General features: G+C 39.0%; 6 protein-coding genes across 7 annotated transcripts in view; 4 read left to right on the top strand and 2 right to left on the bottom strand.

Annotated features, from left to right (window-relative positions):
• Positions 1 to 1,285: 1,285 nt before the first annotated feature.
• LOC140355618 (histone-binding protein N1/N2-like) lies at positions 1,286 to 4,146 on the bottom strand. Its single transcript, XM_072440285.1, has 13 exons — positions 4,007 to 4,146; positions 3,770 to 3,850; positions 3,577 to 3,689; positions 2,754 to 3,197; positions 2,602 to 2,687; positions 2,468 to 2,544; positions 2,315 to 2,388; positions 2,057 to 2,245; positions 1,831 to 1,991; positions 1,718 to 1,762; positions 1,594 to 1,656; positions 1,370 to 1,527; positions 1,286 to 1,307 (listed from the first exon to the last, which is right to left on the bottom strand). The coding sequence occupies exons 1-13, from the start codon at positions 4,117 to 4,119 to the stop codon at positions 1,301 to 1,303; spliced, it is 1,611 nt and encodes a 536-aa protein (XP_072296386.1). The 5' UTR covers positions 4,120 to 4,146; the 3' UTR covers positions 1,286 to 1,300.
• Positions 4,147 to 6,987: 2,841 nt separating this feature from the next.
• LOC140356311 (peroxiredoxin-1) overlaps positions 6,988 to 22,882 on the top strand; it is a 60,943-nt gene continuing 45,048 nt past the window's right edge. Inside the window, exons 1-6 of the mRNA XM_072441175.1 lie at positions 6,988 to 7,069; positions 7,590 to 7,702; positions 7,840 to 7,993; positions 8,078 to 8,200; positions 8,289 to 8,419; positions 8,588 to 8,714. Of these exons, the coding sequence (XP_072297276.1) occupies positions 7,597 to 7,702; positions 7,840 to 7,993; positions 8,078 to 8,200; positions 8,289 to 8,419; positions 8,588 to 8,670 (597 nt within the window). The 5' untranslated portion in view covers positions 6,988 to 7,069; positions 7,590 to 7,596 and the 3' untranslated portion in view covers positions 8,671 to 8,714. The remainder of the gene's footprint in view (positions 7,070 to 7,589; positions 7,703 to 7,839; positions 7,994 to 8,077; positions 8,201 to 8,288; positions 8,420 to 8,587; positions 8,715 to 22,882) is intronic.
• Positions 9,613 to 12,724, top strand: zte38 (zebrafish testis-expressed 38). Its single transcript, XM_072440284.1, has 10 exons — positions 9,613 to 9,780; positions 10,156 to 10,219; positions 10,298 to 10,334; positions 10,415 to 10,435; positions 11,818 to 11,844; positions 11,921 to 11,988; positions 12,066 to 12,214; positions 12,277 to 12,362; positions 12,451 to 12,576; positions 12,656 to 12,724. The coding sequence occupies exons 1-10, from the start codon at positions 9,699 to 9,701 to the stop codon at positions 12,722 to 12,724; spliced, it is 729 nt and encodes a 242-aa protein (XP_072296385.1). The 5' UTR covers positions 9,613 to 9,698.
• Positions 12,578 to 16,202, bottom strand: aldh9a1b (aldehyde dehydrogenase 9 family, member A1b). Of its 2 annotated transcripts, none has more exons than XM_072441163.1 (12): positions 16,087 to 16,202; positions 15,788 to 15,978; positions 15,546 to 15,691; positions 15,318 to 15,447; positions 14,976 to 15,110; positions 14,688 to 14,884; positions 14,480 to 14,620; positions 14,211 to 14,399; positions 14,040 to 14,127; positions 13,800 to 13,941; positions 13,606 to 13,718; positions 12,578 to 13,524 (listed from the first exon to the last, which is right to left on the bottom strand). In XM_072441163.1, the coding sequence occupies exons 2-12, from the start codon at positions 15,954 to 15,956 to the stop codon at positions 13,430 to 13,432; spliced, it is 1,545 nt and encodes a 514-aa protein (XP_072297264.1). In that variant the 5' UTR covers positions 15,957 to 15,978; positions 16,087 to 16,202; the 3' UTR covers positions 12,578 to 13,429. The 2 variants fall into 2 exon arrangements, with proteins under 2 accessions (XP_072297264.1, XP_072297266.1); XM_072441165.1 differs by having other exon boundaries at positions 15,788 to 15,969; positions 16,087 to 16,199.
• uck2b (uridine-cytidine kinase 2b) lies at positions 16,383 to 19,310 on the top strand. The gene is made up of 7 exons (XM_072441141.1): positions 16,383 to 16,539; positions 17,435 to 17,594; positions 18,001 to 18,097; positions 18,185 to 18,327; positions 18,399 to 18,496; positions 18,566 to 18,614; positions 18,949 to 19,310. The coding sequence occupies exons 1-7, from the start codon at positions 16,435 to 16,437 to the stop codon at positions 19,083 to 19,085; spliced, it is 789 nt and encodes a 262-aa protein (XP_072297242.1). The 5' UTR covers positions 16,383 to 16,434; the 3' UTR covers positions 19,086 to 19,310.
• On the top strand, positions 20,347 to 22,836 carry czib (CXXC motif containing zinc binding protein). Its single transcript, XM_072440365.1, has 8 exons — positions 20,347 to 20,399; positions 20,488 to 20,571; positions 21,530 to 21,586; positions 21,666 to 21,747; positions 21,833 to 21,864; positions 22,075 to 22,152; positions 22,242 to 22,307; positions 22,387 to 22,836. Exons 1-8 carry the CDS (start codon positions 20,394 to 20,396, stop codon positions 22,462 to 22,464), a joined length of 483 nt encoding a protein of 160 aa, XP_072296466.1. The 5' UTR covers positions 20,347 to 20,393; the 3' UTR covers positions 22,465 to 22,836.

The following is a 22,882-nucleotide window of genomic DNA, read 5'->3' as shown; positions in this document are numbered from 1 at the left end:
TTTCTACATTAACTAGTTCAGTTCATAGTTCAGAATGTTGAATTTTGAACTAAGTTCACAGCAACTAGTTCAGGTTTTTTTTTCAATATTATGCTATCATTTTTCAAAATTATTTCCACAGCCCAAATACAACCACAGGCAGCAATTATGTTATTAGTTTATTGCTGAAACTGTCAGATTTAATCTTCATATCCAATTTTGAATCCTTACACAACCAGGATTTACTGTTTCTGTTGAAACAAACAACTCTTTCTACTTCAGGAAGGCTCCTCCCAATGGGCGGGTCTTACCACAGAACAGTATTAATATCGGAGTTCTCGATCTAAATTCTTTTATTGACAATGACTCTTGGATGAGAGTCGAAACGTCTATTTTTTCAATCTGAGTCCAGATGACTACAACTGAAGCTTTTTCTACTATGGAACACGCCTGGCCGAATGAGGGATTACACCGACAACCAGATTTCTGAGATTTACATTCACATTGAAGGTACAGACTTCCCCCATTTGTTGCTGTCCATTCAGTCCACACTAGCAGCAGTTGCAGCTTTCAGCCCCACAGTATATTCTCAAACATGAGGGAAAACTTGCTGGGCAAAGTTTGCACAGAAATGTTAGTTCCAATTCTCACCGACCTTATCAAACTCACGTAACTGGTCGTAGGGCGACTCCTGCTGTTCTGCCGCGTCCATGCTGCTTTTGTTTTGATGCGCAGTGCGGTACTTAAATCTCGGTCTGCGCCATCGGCCTCTACAACTTCAGAAATCTCACACTTGACAGGCTCTTTTTGGGCAACTTAACGGTGTGTTTCGCCTGGAACACGTTCATATTATCGTTCTTCGGCAGTAATACCGTTTGTTTAGTTCACCAAAACACTCAGTTTAAAAGCACCTTCTCCCCCCTAACAAATGTTAGTTTTTCCACCACAGGGTTACACTGGCTCATTCATGCCATAGCGCAAGCATTCAGACCTGATACAATTCTCATTCAACTGCAGTGCCAAAACTAAAATAGTCTACTCTATGGTCTGGGAGCCAAAAGATTTGCGGGTCCAACCAGGCAGAAAGCATGCGATTCAAGTATTATAATATTTATATGCAGAGCTTTACCAACTCTGAGGAGGGTTGCAAGCTGGGCATCTTATTCAGACCTCAACTTTAAGTGGATTAATAAAGATAAAAATTAATGTTGTATAAAGTTTATTCAAGACAATATATAAAATTGCAACAAACACATTCATTTACAAAAGTCAAGTGAGTCAGAACACTTCAGATTGAACAGGAGCATCAGGGGAAATGCAGTCAGTTACTGTAGAAACAAAACAAAGTTAGTTGAGCACCAAACTATTAAATCCAGTCATTGCCTCTCACCTCTCCACCTCCATGCTAGTACTCTGGCCATTACTTGGTTCTTTAGTGTGACCATTTGTGTGGACTCCATTGTTTTCAGTCTTCTCAGCTCCATTTGTTTGGCCTTCATCCTGCTTCACCTTCTTGACCTCTTTCACAGGACTCTCCTCTGGTTTCCTCTGAAAGACAGCGCTTCAGTCACATGTGGCTTCAGTTACAACATGCTTTTACCTTGTGGTCTTTACCTTTTTCCTCACTAAATGAGAGATGTCTGCAGCAGTGGCCTTTTCACTTGGCTTGTCATTAGCCTATTGGACAAAATCAGAGCATTAACATTTCTAAGCTTTTCCAAAAGGTGCAATAGCATACCTTTGTAGAAGTCTGCTTGTCCGTCTCTGTAGCCGTGTTCCCATCCTGATTAGAGTGTGGATTTTACAGCACAAATCACTTCCCTTAAACTTTACCAAAAATATAACACTCACCAACACACCCTTGACCGCTTCGAAAGCGTTACTGGCAGTTTTCAGACCCTCTGTAGCATCTTCTACCTTCTCTTGGATCTCAGGCAGCAGGGCCTTGAGCTCCTCCATTTCCTTTCGCTCGTCCAGCAGAGCAGCTTTGTCTATGAGCGCTTGCAGTTTCGCTGCAGAAAGACTCATGTTAATATAAAGCGGTAGAGCAGCATGCATCAGAACAGCTTTAGCTTACCCAGCCTGCTCTTAATGGCAGAGATGGAGCAGTTCAGTTCATCAATGGCCTTTTTGTACAGGCAGTTCAGGCTGTAGGTCAGTCCCAGCTGGTAATGGGTTTCAGCCAGAAGACGGCTATCTGACTCCAGGTGCTTTTGCTGGAGTTTCAGACACTCTTCGAAGTCTTCAATTGCTTGTGTGTAATTTCCTATAAATTGAGTCAGTATTTTAGAACTGTGGATAAAACAAAAACTTCGGTAGTTTTGCATTAAAATACCTGATTCAGCAGAAACTTCTCCTAATTTTAGATGAGTCTGTGCAGCCATAAGCTCACCCTCTTTGGTCCCTTTTCTAAAGTACAGATTATGGTCAGGAAAGCTCATTCAGTAAAATAATGTTACTCAAATTAAGTGGTTCTCAATCATTTAACCTTTTGTAGATGACTTTAGCCACTTCCAACATCTCCCAAGCCAGCTGGAGATTTCCTACTTCCTCGTCGTCACTTTCCTAAGGGAATTACAAAAGTTACCTTTGCACTTCAGGACACATGATGCTGGTCAGTACCTTTTCAGCAGTGTCCTCGCCTTCAGCCTTCTCATCTCCGCCCGTTTCGTCAGCCTCTTCATCGCCCTCCATTTCCTCATCACCATCTAAACACATTTTTATTAAAAAAAAAAAAAAAGGAAACTTTTCTGGTGGGGTTTGACATTACTTACCATCTTCTGCTTGGTCATTTTCAGTGGTCTCCTCATCCTCAGCATCCTTTTCCTTCTCTGCCGGAGACTCTACTTCTATATTCTCTTTGTTCTCATCACTGTCACAGTCACTGGGTTTTTCGGCACTTGTCTCAGCTTCCCCTTTAGATTCTTTGCCAGAATCATCTTTAACTGGAGATTTACTTTTTTCTACAGCCTTCTCAGTAGCAGCACTTGTAGCAGGATCTTGTTTCTCTGCAGTGGCAGGCTCCTCTCCTGCTGGTGTTGTGTCCTTATTTGTGGCACCATCTTCGGTCACGTTTGAAGTGCTGTCTGTTTTCTCTCCAGCATCTGCTTTTTCTGTAGTAGAGTCGTCTTTTTTCTCATCTGCTACAGTCGACCGAGTTTCTTCCTTCTCTGCCATGGCGTCATAGACCTGAACCCGCAATTCATCTCTGGTCTTTTCTGAATTTAAGAAAAAAATATATAAAAAAAAAAAAAACATGTATATCCTTAAACTGTGCATGTGTCACAATAGAATGCGCTTCAAAAAATACAAAGTGATTTCTGGTACAATAAGATTTATACCTTACATTATCAGTTACAACTGAGTAACAGATTTAGGAGGTTTTGACAAGGACATTTGTTCAAAGAGTGCAGACTAATGTGGCAAAGACAAAAAGGTCAAGATTAAGTCATTTAAAATATACTCCAATCTGTTTCACCAGGTGTTTTTAAAGATCGAATCTCTTGTGCATGTAAAACTGACCTATTAAAAAAAGATATTGGCTCTGATTTTTGCTGTCCATCCGCAGTCATAACTTTATACATCCCCAGAGCTCACCATCAAGACTTTCTGTGCTTTCCATTTCAACTTTGGAGTCTTTAGGTTTTTCCTCGTCCTCATCTTCCTCTGGAACTCCTTGCAAAGCGTTTCCAAGGACTGAATTCTCCATGCTGCAACACCAAACCCAGTCATTATGCTGACAAACCACCGGTTCAAACCCAAACATAGTTATACATCTTCATAATTTTACCGTGCCAAATCCAGGAGCGCTTTACCACACCAGTAGAGAGCCTCACCGCACTCATCTGCTGTGTCACCATATTGCTTAGCCCTGCAATAAAAAGCAACGCAATTAAAAAACGTAGCTTGGTTTGATTTTAATACCAAACAGCTGCTATAATGACTCCATGTGTCCCTTAAGCCTACTACACAATAAGACGTGACGCCACGTGCAAAAGCGCAGTCACACTTGTTGTAATTGACTCACAGCATGCCGCAGGCCTCCTGAAGCGTGCTCACGGCCTCCACGACCTTCCCCATTACCAGCTGCTTCTTGCCCAGGCCAATTAACTTGTTTGCCTCTTCCATGACGACTGCCATACTGAAAGCTACAGCACACGTATTGAGAAGTTAGTTACTCTGGTCAGAGACGGACACTTCACCTGTCAATGTATAACAAAGCTCAAAATGTTACTCACTTGAAGGAGCAGTAAAGGTAAACGCGATGCTGCGGTGTGCGGGTGTCCTCCTGGGCGGCTCGGGAGAAACGCTTTCCTTGTTGCTGGAGTTTGGCGCGGGCTATTCATACGCTCATGCGCTTCCTGCGACACTTCCGGTCCTGTGATCCAGCGCGGGAAAATCCTTAAAGGGACAGCTACACGAACACACAATTTCATAAAAATATCAAACTAACGATTATTTTAGTAGTCGACCAGTCGGCGATTTTATTTTTTACAATAGATCATCAACCAAATAAATGTTGAACTGTGATGACTGTGTATTGTGTTTTTTTTTTTTTTTTTTGACATTTTGGTTTAATAATGCTGCTGTCTTTGTTATAAAAGGTATTTTTTGTTGCGTTTTAGTATTACCTTTAGAGTCTGCATATTCAAGATAGCAATTACTATTTTCAAAACGCATCTACAATTATTTTTTATTGTCGACTAGTCTCAATTTTGTCTATTAATCATTAAAGCCTCCTTTAAATCCAACAAAGTCTTTCAAGTTATAAATCAATCAATCAATCATATTTTTCATATGTTTTACAGCTTGGAACTTAACCCCCACATTTGGTCCTTTGTGAATAGCAATCATTTCCTGCTGTGAATGATCAGCATTATGGCACAGGACCATGATCTCTCAAGAGATGATCCAAAGATAAGTCTGGAAACCAATTATCCTCAGGTATTGTCTCAGGTGTGGTGCCAGGCAGGCAGGGGGTTTGGTCTCTTTATCGTTGGACATCAATCTCATCCTAAATAATTCAAATGGGAATCACCTCAGAATCAGAATCTGAACCTAGTGTTTAATATACAATAAAAGAATGAATTAGTGTTTATTAGTGTTTTTAAATATATATCACTGCAGGGTGCAAACTACATTTATTTGAGCACCAACATGTTAGTAGGGCTGCAGCTAACACTTATTTTAATAGTAATAGTAGTAGACTAATATTTCATCTTTATAGGCTACATTTAACCAAATCAAATGTTGAAATATGCTGACTTGAAGCTTCTAAATAGAAAATATTGTGGCCTACTATTGATTAAAATATTTTTTGAAATGTTTTGATTTGATGTTACCACTGTCATAGTCTTTTGTTTGTTTTATGTGTTGTAACTATAATGCCATCAAAATATGATATTTAGTAAAAGTAGCAGTAGTTGACTAGTCGTTATTATTATCCCAATTAATCGCTGCAGCCCTAAATGGAAGAACTTAACACACCTTTAGCCCCTCCAAAAAATAAGGTCTGGGGTCCGCCTCCTGACTTCAGATTTATGGGCCTACGCTTTGTGAAACAGATGCAAACACAACCTTTTGAATCATACTTCAGACATTTTGCGTTATTTGGGCAGATGCTTTAATTGTAAGTGCGTTGTGTGTGTGTGTGTGATAGTGACGCGAGCCTGCATGGGGGCATTTGATCAGCGTCCCTCTGCTGAGCCTCTGAAGATCATTATTTGTGTCTCCTCTTATCTGGGCCCTTGATGGGTTGCCCGGGAGACGCAGGGACATTGCTATAGCGACTGCTCAGAAATGAGACAAGAGGTGGAAGCAGTAGACACAAAATGTATTTAATCTCAGAGGCTGTAGCGAGACAAATTTGCATTGAATGACGCGTTGAATTTGACACAATAATTAGTTGTGTTGAATTTTGGTTGCCTGTTTTACCCACACAGTAGGCTGCCTCACTTCTCCTTTCTGTTCTGCTTTGTTAGATTCTAGATTTCAAGTGAAAGCCATTTTAAAAAGTGGTACAGACAGTAATATTCACAACAACAACAAAAAACCTAAAATCTAGGCTAAGGAGGATCATTAATAATTGTTGCGAATTTAGTATTTTGTTTGAAGTTACTGAAAGACTTGATAATGAAGCATATCAATAAATAGATTTTGCAGGTCATTTTATGGGGTAAGAATGACTCAGAGTCACTGAATAAACATTGTGAGAAGGAAGTATACGCACAATAATGCAATTAAAGCACAGTTCACAAAGGCAGGCCATTGTTAAACTTACTTGAGAGAATTGGTATGTCAGAATGAATCTCTACAATTGAGCTGAATGGCAAATGTTTTCACCTGATTTTTGGTTACTATATCTGCAGATTGTGTTCACGTCACAACAATCTAGAAAAACTTTTGAAACTGAGCTTGAGACAGATCATTTTATGGTAAAATGTGTTGTTTAACTGTTGGATTATGGATTTGTTTATCTGCTTTATGATTAACATCTCTGTAATTACTAGACCTATCCAACAAAAATGTACACACAGTTCAATGTTTCTGTCAGTATAAACACACTACAGGTTAATTTGCCAGGTTTGTGGAGCCAATCTCTAACAAATAGCCTTATCTTTAATACATTTCAACATTTGTGGATTTTTTTCTGAAACTTTAACGTTCAAAACATAAAAACTCCTACACTCTATTTGAACGGATATTATGCATTAATCAACTCAAATATAAACGGAAACGATTGTTATAATAGAACAAAAGTAATGACTATGTATATTATAACTAGTATTAACTTCAAGGTTAGGCTTGGGTCTTTATTGGAAAGTGGGTGCGGCCTAACTGTAAAACATTACCGTACTACATCCTTGTGATTCCGAAAAGCATGAAAAGTTGATAACAAAAATGTGCAAAGTCATGCTGTGTGTGTGTGTTTGAGAGCCCAGGCCCCTGAGGCTCCTGAACACAAGTGGTCCAGGATCACATTCTTCTTCCTCTCGCGAGACTTTGTGCTTCAGCCTATAAATGTCCCCATCTCCGAGATCTGTGCGCATTCCGCTCTCAGCTGCTCCGGACGCACCAAATCCAAAATAAGGTGCGTAAATCTCCTAAAAGTATTATTATTACACTACTGCTGTTTTTAGGTTTTGGGTGGGAGTAGTATGCGTGTATTTTTGAAACACTTTTGAATTGGTGTGATATGTGTTGGTTTACTTCAGATAATATTCAACAGGTCTTCATCAATGTTGTTAGGTTATTTTATTGTGGTAATATCTAGAGTTCTACACTTGCTCCCACGCTTCAGGAGGATACAAATCCATCCATCCATCCATTTTCTACCGCTTGTTCCCTTTCGGGGTCGCGGGTGACTGGAGCCTATCCCGCAGTAAAATCAGAACTGATCCAAGACGATTTGCTTCGGTTTTAGTATAAGCTATTTGCTGGGTATAAAACATTTTTGAAAAACTTGGTCTTTGCAAAGGATAGAATAATACAGCAAACTGTTACTCCAAAGTACTAACCTTTTTTTTTTTTTACTAACCCGTTTTTACTTTTTTTTTTTTTTTTTGGTTTCATCAAATCTTGCTATAACTCATGTCAAAATCCTTCATTAGGTCGAAGATGTCTGCAGGCAAAGCACAAATTGGCCAACTGGCCCCTGATTTCACTGCCAAAGCAGTGATGCCTGATATGGATTTTAAGGACATAAAGCTGTCTGATTACAGAGGTACAACACATTCATATACCGTGGTTGATCCTTTGTGTGGTGGTGAATTTGCACCACAAAGACTGCATGTAATTAGGCTTCAATTGCACAGACCATTTCATGTTGATACTTACAATAGGATTCTTGTCTTTTACCAGGAAAATACGTGGTGTTTTTCTTTTATCCACTGGATTTCACCTTTGTGTGTCCAACGGAAATCATTGCCTTCAGTGATGCAGCAGATGAATTTAGGAAGATCGGATGTGAAGTCATCGCTGCCTCCACGGATTCACATTTCTCACACTTTGCATGGCACGATTCAAAACAGAAATACACTCACTGTCACTGTAACACATGTCAAAGGTCCTAATAGGGTTCCTGTCTGTGATGTTACAGGTGCAACACGCCTCGAAAGCAGGGTGGTCTGGGTGCAATGAAGATCCCCCTCGTATCTGACACACGGCGCACAATTTCCACAGATTACGGCGTCCTGAAGGAGGATGAGGGAATTGCGTACAGGTCTAGTTCTATACACTTCTGCTCATACAGTAACGTTTATCATTGTCATTTTGCCAGGCAGATCATTGTGTCTTGTGTGGCTTTTCAGGGGTCTTTTCATTATTGACACCAACGGCATTCTAAGGCAGATCACCATCAATGACATCCCAGTGGGTCGTTCTGTTGATGAAACCCTGCGCCTGGTCCAAGCATTTCAGTTCACTGACAAACATGGAGAAGGTATAAACAAGCTTTGCAAAAACAAGACATATAAACATTTAAGAAATGGCAGAACCATAGCCTAATAAAATCTTATTTGCTACTCCTTTCTAGCTGTTAAAATGATATTGGTACATGTTTGCTGTTTTGTCTTCTGGACCAGAACTCATTACCAGCTTATCTTTTCAGTCTGCCCTGCCGGCTGGAAACCAGGAAGTGACACCATCAAACCAGACGTCCAAAAGAGTAAAGACTTTTTCTCCAAGCAGTAATAAACCCAAGGCCAAGATCTGCTGCCTGCTGTAGCTTCAAAGAAGTTTGTCCTGTGAACATGTGTTTTGTCTAGATATCTTGAGATAATTACTTTAAATATAAAAATATTACGTATATCTTATATTAATGTAATGTGTGTTTTTCAAGCCTCAAATTACTGGGGCAATTCTATCATAACAAATTATTATAATTTTCTTTTTTATAAAGCATTTGGAATAAAAAGGACAATGTAAGCCTTTTTTGTGACTTGTTTCTGAAAGGTTTATGATGTGACGTGTTTATCAAATGGATACTTTTGTGGGGTAGGAAAGCCAGCAATTAATTTAATCGTCCATAAAAACAAACTGCAAGTACGGAAGTAAAGTAATTATGACAATAATTGCATAATTCTGACGTTTAAACATTTAAAAAAATATTTTATCCAACCCACGGAAGTATAATAAAACATATTATGGATCCATAACACAGTGTATCACTGAACAAACCGCGAGCTTCGTGTGTTTTTACGGGTCTTTGAAAGCGACTTACGAAGGCGGGAATATCAGATTGATTAATCAGGGAAAAAAAATAATTGATGACGATCAGCAATTCATTAGCTGCACCTTGACATTGTGTTCTAAGTAGAAAGCAAACCACAGAGTTAAGTCATTGATTTTACGGTATCATTTATTTTTTTCAACCAAACCTACGTTCAAGGTAAAAATGTCTGCTAGCAAGATGTGCGTCAAGAAAAGCAAAGAGGCGACAGCAGAGGCAAGTTTTACAACACGCAGTGAAATACAAATCTTCAATAGAATGTTTTGTGGCGCACATGTGGTGTAAAATGTTAAATTACTTCAACATTTAGCTTTGTCACGCTTTGGCTCGTCTCGCGTAAAGTAATGGCGCCATCTTGTGATTTCCAAGCTGCACTGAGCGTGTGAAAGATGCGCTGCAAACTAATATTTACTCGGTGTGTTCAAAGTGGACAGGGCTGTTTCAGGGAGACTTGAAGACCGAGCAGGCCTCGCTTGTGTTTGTGAAGAGAATGATGGCCGTGGCCGTGTCCTCCATAACTTATCTCAGGGGCATCTTCCCGGAGGACGCCTACAGGAGCAGATACTTGGAAGGTGAAACATTCAGGTCAACTATAAATGTAGGATGACCACACCTCGGCCCCTCATCCCACTTTATCTGGAGAATGTCCTACTTTCTCATCGAGGCCAAATTAATTCTAAAAAAGTGAGGCTATTCCAATCTCTCTGAGCGTTATGATGGATTAAAAACTGAAAATGATAAGGTGTAATTGCAGTTATGATCTAGTCTAGAGTCCATTCCTCCATGTTCCACCACAGTCCACAACAAATCCCTCTTTTTCTGCTATTATTTGAGGTCAGGTCGACGTGTGGTAAATGTGTGGGGATATAAGTATTGAATACACAGCTGAATACAAATCAAACCAATAATTTATGTTTACACGTTTAATATGTCTTTTATGTTGATAGATTTGTGCATTAAAGTCTTGCGTGAAGACTGCAACACCCCTGGAGCGAATAAAGTGGTGAAATGGTAACAATTTATACAATGTTATACTTGAAAATACACTAATAATAACTATAAATAAACTAAATATTCTCCATGTTTCAGGATGATGGGCTGCTTTGATGCATTAGAAAAGCGATATGTAAGTAATCTTTTCAATTTGAGTGCAAACGTGGCATTGGATGAATAATCATTTATCTTTATATTTTGGAATTTGTTCAGCTCCAGATTGTGTTTATTGGGGTAAGTTATAAAATTATCATGTTGTAAGATACTTTGCATAACAATTTTACTCTGATCATTATATCGGTGTAATCCCTCATTCGTCCAGGCGTGTTCCATAGTAGAAAAAGTTTCAGTTGTAGTCATCTGGACTCAGTTTGAAAAAGTAGACGTTTCGACTCTCATCCAAGAGTCATTGTCAATAACAGAATTTAGATCGAGAACTCCGATATTAATACTGTTCTGTGGTAAGACCCGCCCATTGGGAGGAGCCTTCCTGAAGTAGAAAGAGTTGTTGGTTTCAACAGAAACTCCCCCCTTGTATCTACCGAGCTAGCCTATTCAGAATCTTAATGGGCTGTTAAAACCTCTTTGTCTCAGTGAGACCCTGGCTCAACCACCCTGAGTACCTGATTAGCATTTGAATGCCCTGGTCCTTTACCTTTCCAGGGGTTCAGTAACCCATTATAGATAACAGGAAGATTAAACCTAAGCCCTCCATTTCTGTTTAAAGAAGGTCTTTCTTTTTTAACAAAAATAGCTTCCTTGACTCCTCTTTCAAACCATCTTTTCTCCCTGCTTAAAACCTTCACCTCACCGTCTTCAAACGAGTGATTAGAGGCTTCAAGATGGAGATGCACGGCACTCTGTGGACCTGAACTTGTATTTCTTCTGTGCTGATAAAGCCTCTTGTGTAGAGGCTGTTTCGTCTCACCTATGTAACGTTCTTTACAGCTTTCTTCACTGCATTGGATCGAATAAACTACATTGCTCTGTTTTTGAGTCGGCAATTTGTCCTTTGGGTGAACCAGTTTTTGTCTTAAAGTGTTTCCTGGTTTAAAATAAACAGGGACTTCGTGTTGTCTAAAAATTCTCTGCAGTTTTTCCGACAGGCCAGTTTCTATCCCTTATGTGTCTGGCCTGTCGGAAAAACTGCAGAGAATTTTTAGACAACACGAAGTCCCTGTTTATTTTAAACCAGGCAACACTTTAAGACAAAAACTGGTTCACCCAAAGGACAAATTGCCGACTCAAAAACAGAGCAATGTAGTTTATTCGAAAGGAAAGGTAAAGGACCAGGGCATTCGAATGCTAATCAGGTACTCAGGGTGGTTGAGCCAGGGTCTCACTAAGACAAAGAGGTTTTAACAGCCCATTAAGATTCTGAATAGGCTAGCTCGGTAGATACAAGGGGGGAGTTTCTGTTGAAACCAACAACTCTTTCTACTTCAGGAAGGCTCCTCCCAATGGGCGGGTCTTACCACAGAACAGTATTAATATCGGAGTTCTCGACCTAAATTCTGTTATTGACAATGACTCTTGGATGAGAGTCGAAATGTCTACTTTTTCAAACTGAGTCCAGATGACTACAACTGAAACTTTTTCTACTCTGATCATTATAGGTCTACACCAACCCTGATGATCCCAATGTAAGTGTTACTCAGCTATTAAAGTACATGTGATCATATAAACTTAAATTTAAACTTAACTGCTTGTTTCTTTTAGTGCATAATTGAGTCCTACCAATTTAAATTTAAATATACAGCAAATGGACCAGAGCTTAACGTCCTCAGGTTAGAAGATCTGCACAAGCATGGTTTTATTAACATGTAGATAATTTAATATTGATGACAAACGTCTTATTTTACAGGAACGACGGCGTGCACATGCAGGTGACTCTAGACGACACCAGAAGAGCGTCTGTGTTGCTGATCCGGAAGCTGTTTTTGCTTATGCAGAACATGGGCTCCCTCCCCAACAACGTCAGCCTGACCATGAAGCTTTACTACTATGACGACAGTAAGAGATCCAGTGTTTCAACAGTGTTCACATGGCTCATAAACATACCATTGTGTTTGCAGTGACCCCTGAGAACTATGAACCACCTGGCTTCAAGGAGGGTGAATGTGACAGTTTGTGGTTTGAAGGCACCGCCGTTCACTTTAAGGTTGGCAACGATTCAACTCTTGAATTTAAAATACAAAAATGTAATTCATTGATTTAATTCATTCATTTGATTAATTCCACATCTTAAGGTTGGTGACGTGCAATCACCTTTCCACACTTTGAGGGTGCGCGTGTCAGCAGAACAAGGTCGACTGGCCAAGCTTCAAGAAGGAAACCACCTGCGAGACACCAAACTCAAGAAAAATGGCAAACCGGTCAGTCCACAAATATTTTTATTTAGTCTTGTTGAGCCTCTAAATACTTTGCTTTTATGTTTGACATTCAATCAAACAGGGTTATCAACAGAACACGGTGGATGAGGAGGATGTTCCTTCAGAAGATGGTAAGCAAAAGTGCTGCTAGTTTAATTTATTTAGAGTAACACTTCACGGGACACAATTCTTCTTCCTTCAAAATAGAGTCAGCGCAGTTCAAGAAGCCTACACGACCTCTGGCAAAGGTAAAAAGGAAATACATGTTTTAAATGTAGCAGTTTGTAAAATCACACACAGTCACATTAAAGATCATTTGTATTTTTCACAGCGAAAGGCCACGGCCAAGCGACAGGACAAAAGGAAAAAAATGATCTAGTTTCTACAGTGGTTCTCAGTTACATAAATATAAATTGTTGCTTTGTTTACTTTGAATTTAAAAATGTATTTGATCTTTGTTATTTATTATTTTTGACATAAAATATTTTGTCTTCAAACCCTTTTAAGTCAAGCATATACACTAAATAGTTCCTAATATGTAAGATCCTGTGTATTTTGAATAAAAATGTGTTAAATACTTTCTGTTCATCTGGCCATCTTTATAATGAGATAATTATCACATTTAATATATATTTAGCTTGTAAATAGTGCACAATAATTACATTCTTAATTAAATAAAGTTTTGGCAATTAACATAATCTTCTATGACACAATTAACACCAAATACTGGCTTGGTACTGTTGGCATTTATCAAAGAACATTTAAAATCAAATGTGATTGCTGTTGCTATTTTCTTCAAGTATCTTCCCAGACCTGAAACGTATAATTATATATAATATATATATATGTATGTATATTAGAAAAGACTGTCCACATTTCCCATTTCCACATAAACAGTCTTCAGCTGTGAGTAATACTCTATTGTGACTTGTCCATTCTCTCGTCCAACACCTAGCAAAGTACAAAACACGACATGATTGTGAGGTTTAAAGATGATTTGTTATTAATCATTAAATCATCACCAATCTGTACCTGACATCTTAAAACCTCCAAAAGGCACTTCCACAGGTGTTATGTTGTAGTTATTGATAAAACAGGATCCAGCCTTCAGATGTTCAACAACCCGATGGGCTCTTCTCACATCCCTATGACCATGAAAAAGAATGAGCTAACATAATTCATCTAACCAGGAAACTATTTTAAGGAATTCTTTCAGTCTGACTTACCTGGTAAAAACTCCAGCAGCCAGTCCCAAATCAGTGTCATTTGCTCTGTGCAGCACTTCCTCTTCAGAGTCAAACGACAACACAGACATGACAGGACCAAAGATTTCCTCCTTCACACAAGTCATCTCGTCAGTGCAGATTCCTCAAAAACACAGACGTTAAGATTCATTGTAAAGGCCTTGGAAAATAGATTGAATCACTCTTGTTGAATCGTGTAGATTACTTATGCATCTAACTAACCAAGTACACATGGAGTCATGTAGAATCCATCTTTAAGTTTGGGATCCGATGGGACAAACACTTCCCCTCCACACAAAACATTAGCTCCCTTCAACAACATTTTTATTTAGTTATTACTCTGACATGACATAAACATACAATACAAACCATAAGAACAACTTGACAAAATACCTCTTTCTTTGCCTGATTGACATAGGATAACACTTTGTCTAAGTGTGGCTTGTTGACCAGTGCTCCCATCCGAGTAGTCTCCAGCAGTGGGTCACCTATTTCTATCAACTTAGTCCTCTTCACAACCTCCTCCACAAACTCTGGAAGAATATCTTTCTGAACAAAAACCCGTGTTCCGTTGCTACACACCTATAACAGTTAGAGAAATAAATAGATTTATTCAAAAATAAAGTACTAAAAGACAAATATTTTAAAGATGAGATCAATACCTGGCCTTGAGACAGAAAATTGGCCATAAGCGCTCCTTTCACTGCGTTCTCCAGCTCACAGTCACTAAATATCAGAAGAGGAGACTTTCCTCCAAGTTCAAGAGTCACAGGTTTGACACCTTGAGACGCCATTTCCATAATCTGAGAAACAGAAACTATAGTAAATGGTAACATGGACATGGACTGTATTGCTGACTTAAAGACTAACCTTTTTGCCTGTGGGTACACTTCCAGTAAAAGACACCTTGGCGATGTCAGGGTGCTGGCACAGTAGTCGGCCAGTTTCTTGCTCACCCTGAACAACGTTGAAAAGCCCCTGTGGAGCACCAGCTTGACCATATATTTCCGCTAATAACACGGCCGTCACTGGGGTCACTGGCGATGGCTTGAAGACCATAGCGTTTCCTGTGAGGGTCATTGAAAGTTCATCTCGCAAAGTGTCTAGATTCTAAAGTAAAAGGTAAAGTATCCAGTGTTAGCAAAAACGTTTCAATACCACAGGCCAGAGCTGGAGCAGATTTCCAAGCAGCGATTTGAAAAGGATAGTTCCATGCACCGATGCCTGTACACACACCCAAAGGCTCTCTTCGAGTGTAGGCAAAGGATCCACCTGGCAACTGGACATGTTGGCCTGAAGGTTATAGTATCAGAATCAACTGACCAGTTTGCAAACAAATACATTCTAAATTGAACAGAAGCATGATTGAGGTGAAACATAATGTGGCAGAATATGCTTTAAACATTTACATTTACAGGTGAATAATAGTTGTCTGGGAACCTTATGACCTCATGATCTAGTATCTGAGCATTTAGTGAAAAATGTTAAAGGGCTTTTAACCTGACAGGGTGCTGGCCAACCCCGCGTAGTACTCTATACAAAGTCTGGCAGAATCCACATCCAAACGAGCCTCTGTAATGGACTTTCCATTATTGATAACTTCCATCTGGGCAATCTCCTCTCTTCTGCTCTGCACAAAACATTTGATAAAAATATGAAGAAAATGATACCATTTTTGTCAAATATATATGATCAAAGTTTTCAAACAAGTTGGCCCTATAAGACTACCTCAATAATATGGGCAGTTTCGATTAAGATCCTGGCCCTCTCCATCCCGGACAGTTTGCTCCAGTGGTAGAAGGCTGATTTGGCATTGTTCACAGCCTCATAGACATCATCACGACCACACGGGTGTAACTGGCACAAAACACGTCCTGCAAAGCATTACACGTCTTACAGAATGAGAGGGCGAGTAACAAACCCGTGTGTTGGGTTCAAAGGTCAGTATTTGCAAAAATAAAGTGTCTCGCCTGTTGCTGGTTCATATACGTTTTCCCCGTTGCTTTTCTGGGTGCTTGATCTTCTCTCTCCAGCCCAAAAGTTCAGTGGCTCCGTGATATTTACAGACCCCGTGGAGACCCATTTCACCAGCCCCAGCGAAGCGGGACGACAGGGGTGCAAGGCCAGCCTCCGGAGCATGACGAGATCGGATCTGTTAAGACTTATGTTATGTTCACAACACGAATATCTAACGTTTAATCGGCGTACATGATTGACCGCTTTGTTTGCTCAGGTTAAACCATGAGAGTATAATATGAGTTAAACTTACTTTGCTGTAACGTTACGGTACTATCTAACCCGGTCATGAGCATAAATAGCAGATTTTCGGAGTTACTTTATGAAGTTGCACTAGAGTTGGTCGGTAACGTTACTCTGTGGGCGGGACCGGAACTACAGCGGACGTCAAGCTTCTCCATAAATTAAATCAATCTAGATGGAAACGACACACATTTTCTGTTGAAAATTAAATCCAATTAATTGCACGTGGTGAACAATATATGTCAAAGTTATTGTTAGGGTACGTTTAAATAATGTTTAAATAATGCAAAGCGTGGGTGTGGGCGGAGCTTGAGCGCGCTGACGTTCCGTCGCCGCCGCTCGGCCGCACAGTGGCAGCATGGCCGGGGACACGGAGACACATCTGAAGGACCGGGCCGAGAGTGCCGACATTATTCGGCAGCCTTTTTTAATCGGTGTGTCCGGTGGCACTGCCAGTGGCAAGGTCAGATTTTAAATTAGTATTTTATTCACTTGACATGGTTTGTCTTAATCGCGGGTTCACGGCAGAGCCCGGTCAGCCGCCGGCTGGTGGAGTTGACCGCGTGGCCTTAGCGGGGAGGGTTTAGTTTGTATTTGACAACTGACTGATTGGTTTATCATTCTTTTGAACATAATAGTGAAAGAATCCACTTGCCTCCTCTGTCACACTGTGATGTGGTGCCATTTCCTCAAGTTACTGCTGAATTCCTTCATATCGCTAGCCGTTAGACAATGGTCAACGTGGATGCTACTGCTAACCAGCGCCCTCCAGTGCTTCTATTTATAAAGGCGCACGCCTCACGGGCCCACTGTGTTTGTAAACAGGACCAGGACGTGGGCTTGTTGGTTGCTTCAATCATATTGGATCATTGCTGTTCATATGTGTTGTAGCCATCTACATTTCGGCTTATTTTCAAGTCAATGAATCGATTTGTTTAGTGCAAATCAGTCCCTACAGAGTTACAGGTCGATTCTATTTGTATGAACACATTGTGCTCTACAGAAGCAAGTGCACAGACTATTGTCTTCAGTTCCTTTCCCTTTTTGCCCCTCCTAACCTTTGTCTCAGATTGGTACACTGACACGTCTGCATATTTAGCTTCCTCAGCCACATGAGGGAGAAAAGGCTTTGTTTTGATTTTCGCTGCATCGTCATAGCAGTAGTCTTATAGTAGTAGTAGTCTAGCAAATACTCAAAATCCTGTCTGAAAGGGCCCCAAAGCCTATTGTAAACAATAATTGAGGGTGTGAGCTTTTTAAACTTTACAAATACACAAGCCGCTCCCGGTCATGGGCTCTTGAATATCAAACATACACTGTGCTGCCCTTGACTTGAATTTAACTATCTTTTCTTTTAGTCCTCTGTGTGTGAGAAGATAATGGAATTGCTGGGACAGAACAAGATTGACCATCACCAGAGGCAGGTGGCTATTCTCAGCCAGGACAGCTTCTACAAAGTGTTGACTCCTGACCAAAAGGCCAAGGCACTAAAGGGCCAGTACAACTTTGACCATCCAGGTACTTTCAAAGTGTGAAGAAGATTCCAGTATACAGGCCAGCAGAAATCATGTGGCCGTTACATTGCACTTATCCAATGTCTGCGGTGGTGGGAGTTTAGTTGGCAGCACGTGGTAATCACCATTATTCACAGGGTTTTGGCTGAAGAGTAGCACCTTTTATGGAACCATACATTGACCCTCGTGTAACTACTTCCTTTCATGGCTGATTTTAAATGTACCTCGTCAGCAGGCCTTTTACAGAGACAGCTGCTTTAGCTGTGACCGTAACAGGCACCTGTTACGTAGGGGAGATTGCTTGATCACCTAATGTGCAGCGAAAGAGACCCATGTTTCGACACCACACTAGTGTCAATAGGAAATGTGTGTTCATATTTTACATTTATTTAACGTTGTCTTCTTTTTAGATGCCTTTGACAATGAACTGGTCACACAAACACTAAAACTCATCTTGCAGGGAAAGACCGTTCAGATCCCAGTTTATGACTTTGTGACCCATTCCAGGTGAGACAACTTGTAAACATTTTTATATTTCAATAAGGTTAAGTTACAATTACTCAAGGCATTTGTGCATTTTGTTCATGGTTACAGAAAAGACGAGTTTGTGACTGTGTACCCTGCCGATGTGGTCCTGTTTGAGGGGATCCTGATGTTTTATTCTCAGGAGATCAGAGACCTTTTCCAAATGAAGCTATTTGTCGACACAGATCCAGATACACGCCTGTCACGTCGAGGTTTGAGGCAGAAAGATTAGTGTCCATGTGTATGCATACACACACATTTTTTAGTGTTGTTTTTATTTCAGTTCTCAGAGATATAGGCCAGCGTGGAAGAGAGTTGGAGCAAGTGTTGGCACAATACATAACTTTTGTAAAACCAGCCTTTGAAGAATTCTGCTTACCAGTAAGTTTGGCCTATGGAGGGCTATGTATTTGGTGTTCGAGTAGATTGAACCATCTCTTTACTTTTCAGACAAAGAAATATGCAGACGTCATCATTCCTCGAGGTGCTGACAATCTTGGTAAGATCATCCATCGAACAAAAAGGGATAAAATGATACCGTAAAACTGGATTATAACCATACCCTTTTATCCACATCTACAAAGAAATCTGATCAAATTTGTTCCTCAATTATGTGTAATAAATTGAATAGCATTTTGAATTGGCTGTATGCTTTGTGAACAACTCGGTTCACAGCCGACTGAGTTGTTGGCAATTCTAGGCAAAAAATAGATTAGTTCACTGTACTCTGGCTATGGATTAAAGTATTGTTTCTGCAAACATTCTTTAACAACATTAGGTGGATATTTTGCTAGATTTAACATTGTTTTGTCTTCACAATTCCTCTTTTACAGTGGCTATAAACTTGATAGTGCAGCACATTCAAGACATTCTGAATGGTGGACTAAACAAGCGACACAACGGGTGCATAAACGGCCACTGTACCCCACGGCAACGAAGGACCTCAGAGTCGAGCAGCCGTCCCCATTGACCTCGTTACACCCCTCTTCAGTGCGAAGAGGGGTGTGGAGAGTGCTGTAAATAATGCCCACTGGGGGTCAACATATTTAAGAATCAAAGAATTGCAATGCCTTTTATTATTACTACACTTGGTATTGGTGTAATTGTTGAATGTTGGGCTTAGTATTTTGTAACAAGGAAGGAGGACATGGCCTAATGTCTTTGTGGAAAATCACTTTTCTCTCTCCAGGTTGTATTTTGTTAATATATTCTCTGCTGCTTCATGGAAGTCCATACCCATAATGAATAAAGAGGGAATCAATTTGTTATTATGTATGTCTGGAAAAAAACTTGAAGCTCTTTGGGAAAGTTGATAATATCTTTGGGTGGGTATCATCAAAGATGAGCATTTAAAATATGATGTTTGATGTTTTTATGCAGAAAATCTTTAACGTCCAGGATTATGCTGAACAGTCTATATATGGGATTATATTCTCCATAATGGATGTCTGACTTCATTACATGTGATCATACTCAAAAATGTATAAACATCTAGTAATTGAAGCCAAAGGGAAACACATTAAACTGACAGGGTGTGAATGGTCTATTTAAAAGTGGATCATGGTTCTGCAATAAATATGAATTAACTCAATAAGTTACAAGTTATAGGCACATGGAAAAACTGAGTTGATAAAAGTAAGTACATTTATATGATTTGGATGGAGGGGGAAAACTTATGTGCCATGGTTAATTCATTCTAGTATGTGTGACTGCCTGTCACATGCCGTTGCCTCAGGTATGCTGGACAATAATGTGAAAAAGTATACATCCCCATAGCAATAGAACTTTTTTGTTCCTTTTTTTGTACTACATCTGCATTCTGTATAAAGATGTGACTGATTTTTACCAGCAATTTGTACAGAATGATTGACTGGATCGTGAGATCATTTTAATTTCAATCAAATCAATTGGTTATTAATGAATAAAATGCTGTACAATATTGTGTATGGTTTGTTTTGCATTTTATATGGATATTAGTCTGACCTGGGATTGCACAAGTATCAAAAAGTAATTTCACCAGAGGGATTTTATGTCTTTTGCATTAATTACACGATATTTGCATCATAGCAACTCACAATTCAAACAGACTGCGTATCATAAATCCGGTATGAACAACTATTGCCTGCATGTAATTTATAGGCAGAATTATATATATATATATATATATATATATATATATATTGAAATTGCTGTTGAAATCCCAGTACTTTGAAAAATATCTTACGATTTCAGTGTGTACCTGAACGTAGCGTAGCAAGTAGTCAGTGAAGGCGTCAAAATGGTGGTGTGTACATGTAGCATGCTCTACTCAGATCCATGGTCAATTATTTGTCATTTTAGTCTCATGTTTCTTTAAATCTATATTTTAACAGAAATTTGGACTACAGTTTAAAGCCACGCTGGAAAATATCACGAATGTGCGGCCAGTTGGGGAAGACTTTCGTTGGTTTTTGAAGGTAACTTTAGGATAATGCGACATTACTTTTGTGTTAATATTCATTTCTCTGCATGTTGTTAAACGCATGTACATGATGTAGGGAGCCTTCCAGACCTCTGACCTCCACGTGTTAACACACTACATTGTTGGAGATCGAGGACGCCACACAGTTTTATTAATGTTAGCTCATCCAGACCCTTTAAACGTTTGTAGTTAAACAAATGCATTATGTTCCAAACATGGTGTGTGGTTGTGGCTAATGAAACATCTCAGATGTATGTGGTGCCAGAGCCTTTTTCAGAAACATTTACAAAGATCTCATTAATTGAAGAGATTGTTGAAGGCAAAATCGTGAGTTTTAGGTTTTACTGGAGCTCATGGAAAGTACATAAGTTAAAACTACTTTTCATATGGTTTGAACTGATATTTTTAAAATGAAGAAAATGATTGGAATTGCTCCTGTCTAACAAAGAACAGCAACAGTCTTTGTCTAAATCACAAAATTGAATGCTTTAATTTATATATATTTGTTTTTTTAAACGGGTACAGTACTTCGAACTTAATTTTTTTTTAAATTTAGTATTCCTTCCACCCCAATTATACTTTAAGTGAAGATTGTAAGACCAGAACATTTTATTCCCCCATATTTTGTAACAAACAAACATTTTTACCATGGGGGTACAAATTGGTTGCTAATATTTAAAAACTCATTCATATTTAGATCTAATGTCAGTTGAAAATTGATAATGTGTTATGTTCAGTGATGGGTAGCATTACTTTTAAAAGTAACTCGTCATTTTACCTGATTACTGCCCTGGAAAACTACTTTGTTATAAAACTGACTGAGTTTTATTATTCATTATTGTGTCATGATATGTATAAATCATTGTGCAATCTATAATTATTCATATGCATTATCATAATTATTAATATGCATTATCATTATCGATGTTACTGTGATCTTTTATCTGTTATAGCTGAAGTGTGGCAACTGTGGAGAGATCTCAGATAAGTGGCAATATGTCACTCTTATGGTAAGTTCTTAATTAATTAGCATAAGACAATTTATGTTGGGGTTTACGCGTTTAGTCATTATATGTGCAATTTTTGCAGGAGAGTACTCCACTAAAAGGTGGACGAGGAGCTGCTAGCATGGTGCAAAAATGCAAACTCTGCTCCCGGGAAAATTCTATTGGTATCAAACTAAAGTCTAGATGTTCTGTGCAATCTATACATAGAAATGCATGTTGTTTCTAATTAACCACATCAATATTTTACAGATATCCTTGGGGACAAAATTACACCATACAATGTAAGTATGGCTTTTGGATTTGTATTGTATTTTTTGTGTGAGCAATTTTTACACATACATTGCCTTTACTTGAAACCTTCAATAGGATTTATTTTCCTATTCAAATACAATGTCTCGTCTTCAATGTAAAGTTAAATTAATTATATAAAGATGAAGTTGGTACTTTTTAACTTCTCATACATGTACTTTTCCTCTGTTCCTCTGTTTTAGGCTGAGGACAGTGAACGCTTCAAGACAATGGTAGAGTTTGAATGTCGAGGTTTGGAACCTGTTGACTTCTGGCCTCAAGTAAGAATATTATGTTGACAGAGAATTCATATAATTATATGGATTATTATTTTAAATTATTCGAACACTTTTCTGTTCTGTCATTTCAGGCTGGCTTTGCAGCAGAAGGAGCTGAATCTGGGACACCTTTTCCCGAAATTACCCTCTTGGAAAAAGTAAGATAGAAAGTAAGGCTGATCATTATTTGAAATGTCTTAACAATTAATTATAACAAACCACAATAAACATTTTCAGGACTGGACTGATTACGACGAGAAGGTCAAGGAATCTGTAGGAATATATGAAGTAACCCACAAGTTTATTAAGTGCTAAAATAATAATAATAATAATAATATGCAGTCAGATGTCCAAAGCTTGTTAAATACTAAATCAATTATATTTTTATTGTTAATAAAACTGGCAGTGCTAAATTTCCTTGTCTGTGAAGCTCGCTGGGATAACATTTACTCTGTGTCACCACTTTTGTGTTGATTGTGGTGAACAGGTTGACGGATGACATTTTATAATGTATGAACACCGAATAGCACTTTTTTTAGGCTTATAATTTCACTTACCATTTGTAATTGATGATCTCACAAGGAAATTGCCCATCAAACTCTGGGCAAAAACTCATCTAATGTAACAATTTTTATATAATAAAATTGAAAATATATGAGAGCACCTTTTATTTTGTTGAGTTCATGTTTAGAGAGTCAAAAATATTGTTTCTTTGAGTAAATTCTGCAAAAAC

This window comes from Eucyclogobius newberryi, unplaced genomic scaffold, assembly GCF_026437365.1.
Source record: "Eucyclogobius newberryi isolate DKJ021-1_F unplaced genomic scaffold, fEucNew1.0.hap1 SCAF_12, whole genome shotgun sequence".
Taxonomy (NCBI): domain Eukaryota; kingdom Metazoa; phylum Chordata; class Actinopteri; order Gobiiformes; family Gobiidae; genus Eucyclogobius; species Eucyclogobius newberryi.
Note: the sequence above shows the minus strand (reverse complement) of the source record. Positions and strands in the feature narration are given on the sequence as shown.

Bases quoted from the DNA above. Each gene is read 5' to 3' on its own strand.
- LOC140355618 (XM_072440285.1), bottom strand. From the start codon at position 4,119: ATGGCAGTCGTCATGGAAGAGGCAAACAAGTTAATTGGCCTGGGCAAG. The intron at 3,851-4,006 runs GTGAGTCAATTA...TTTTTATTGCAG, and splicing joins CAGGAGGCCTGCGGCATGCT to GGCTAAGCAATATGGTGACA. The intron at 1,657-1,717 runs GTATGCTATTGC...TTTGTCCAATAG, and splicing joins ACAAGCAGACTTCTACAAAG to GCTAATGACAAGCCAAGTGA.
- zte38 (XM_072440284.1), top strand. From the start codon at position 9,699: ATGATGGCCGTGGCCGTGTCCTCCATAACTTATCTCAGGGGCATCTTC. The intron at 10,335-10,414 runs GTAAGTAATCTT...GAATTTGTTCAG, and splicing joins ATGCATTAGAAAAGCGATAT to CTCCAGATTGTGTTTATTGG. The intron at 11,845-11,920 runs GTAAGTGTTACT...TGTTTCTTTTAG, and splicing joins CCAACCCTGATGATCCCAAT to TGCATAATTGAGTCCTACCA.
- aldh9a1b (XM_072441163.1), bottom strand. From the start codon at position 15,956: ATGCTCCGGAGGCTGGCCTTGCACCCCTGTCGTCCCGCTTCGCTGGGG. The intron at 14,885-14,975 runs GTATTGAAACGT...TGACCCTCACAG, and splicing joins TGCTCCAGCTCTGGCCTGTG to GAAACGCTATGGTCTTCAAG. The intron at 14,400-14,479 runs GTATTGATCTCA...TAACTGTTATAG, and splicing joins ATTTTCTGTCTCAAGGCCAG to GTGTGTAGCAACGGAACACG.
- uck2b (XM_072441141.1), top strand. From the start codon at position 16,435: ATGGCCGGGGACACGGAGACACATCTGAAGGACCGGGCCGAGAGTGCC. The intron at 17,595-18,000 runs GTACTTTCAAAG...TCTTCTTTTTAG, and splicing joins GTACAACTTTGACCATCCAG to ATGCCTTTGACAATGAACTG. The intron at 18,497-18,565 runs GTAAGTTTGGCC...TTTACTTTTCAG, and splicing joins TTGAAGAATTCTGCTTACCA to ACAAAGAAATATGCAGACGT.
- czib (XM_072440365.1), top strand. The intron at 20,572-21,529 runs GTAACTTTAGGA...TATCTGTTATAG, and splicing joins ACTTTCGTTGGTTTTTGAAG to CTGAAGTGTGGCAACTGTGG. The intron at 21,865-22,074 runs GTAAGTATGGCT...CCTCTGTTTTAG, and splicing joins ACAAAATTACACCATACAAT to GCTGAGGACAGTGAACGCTT.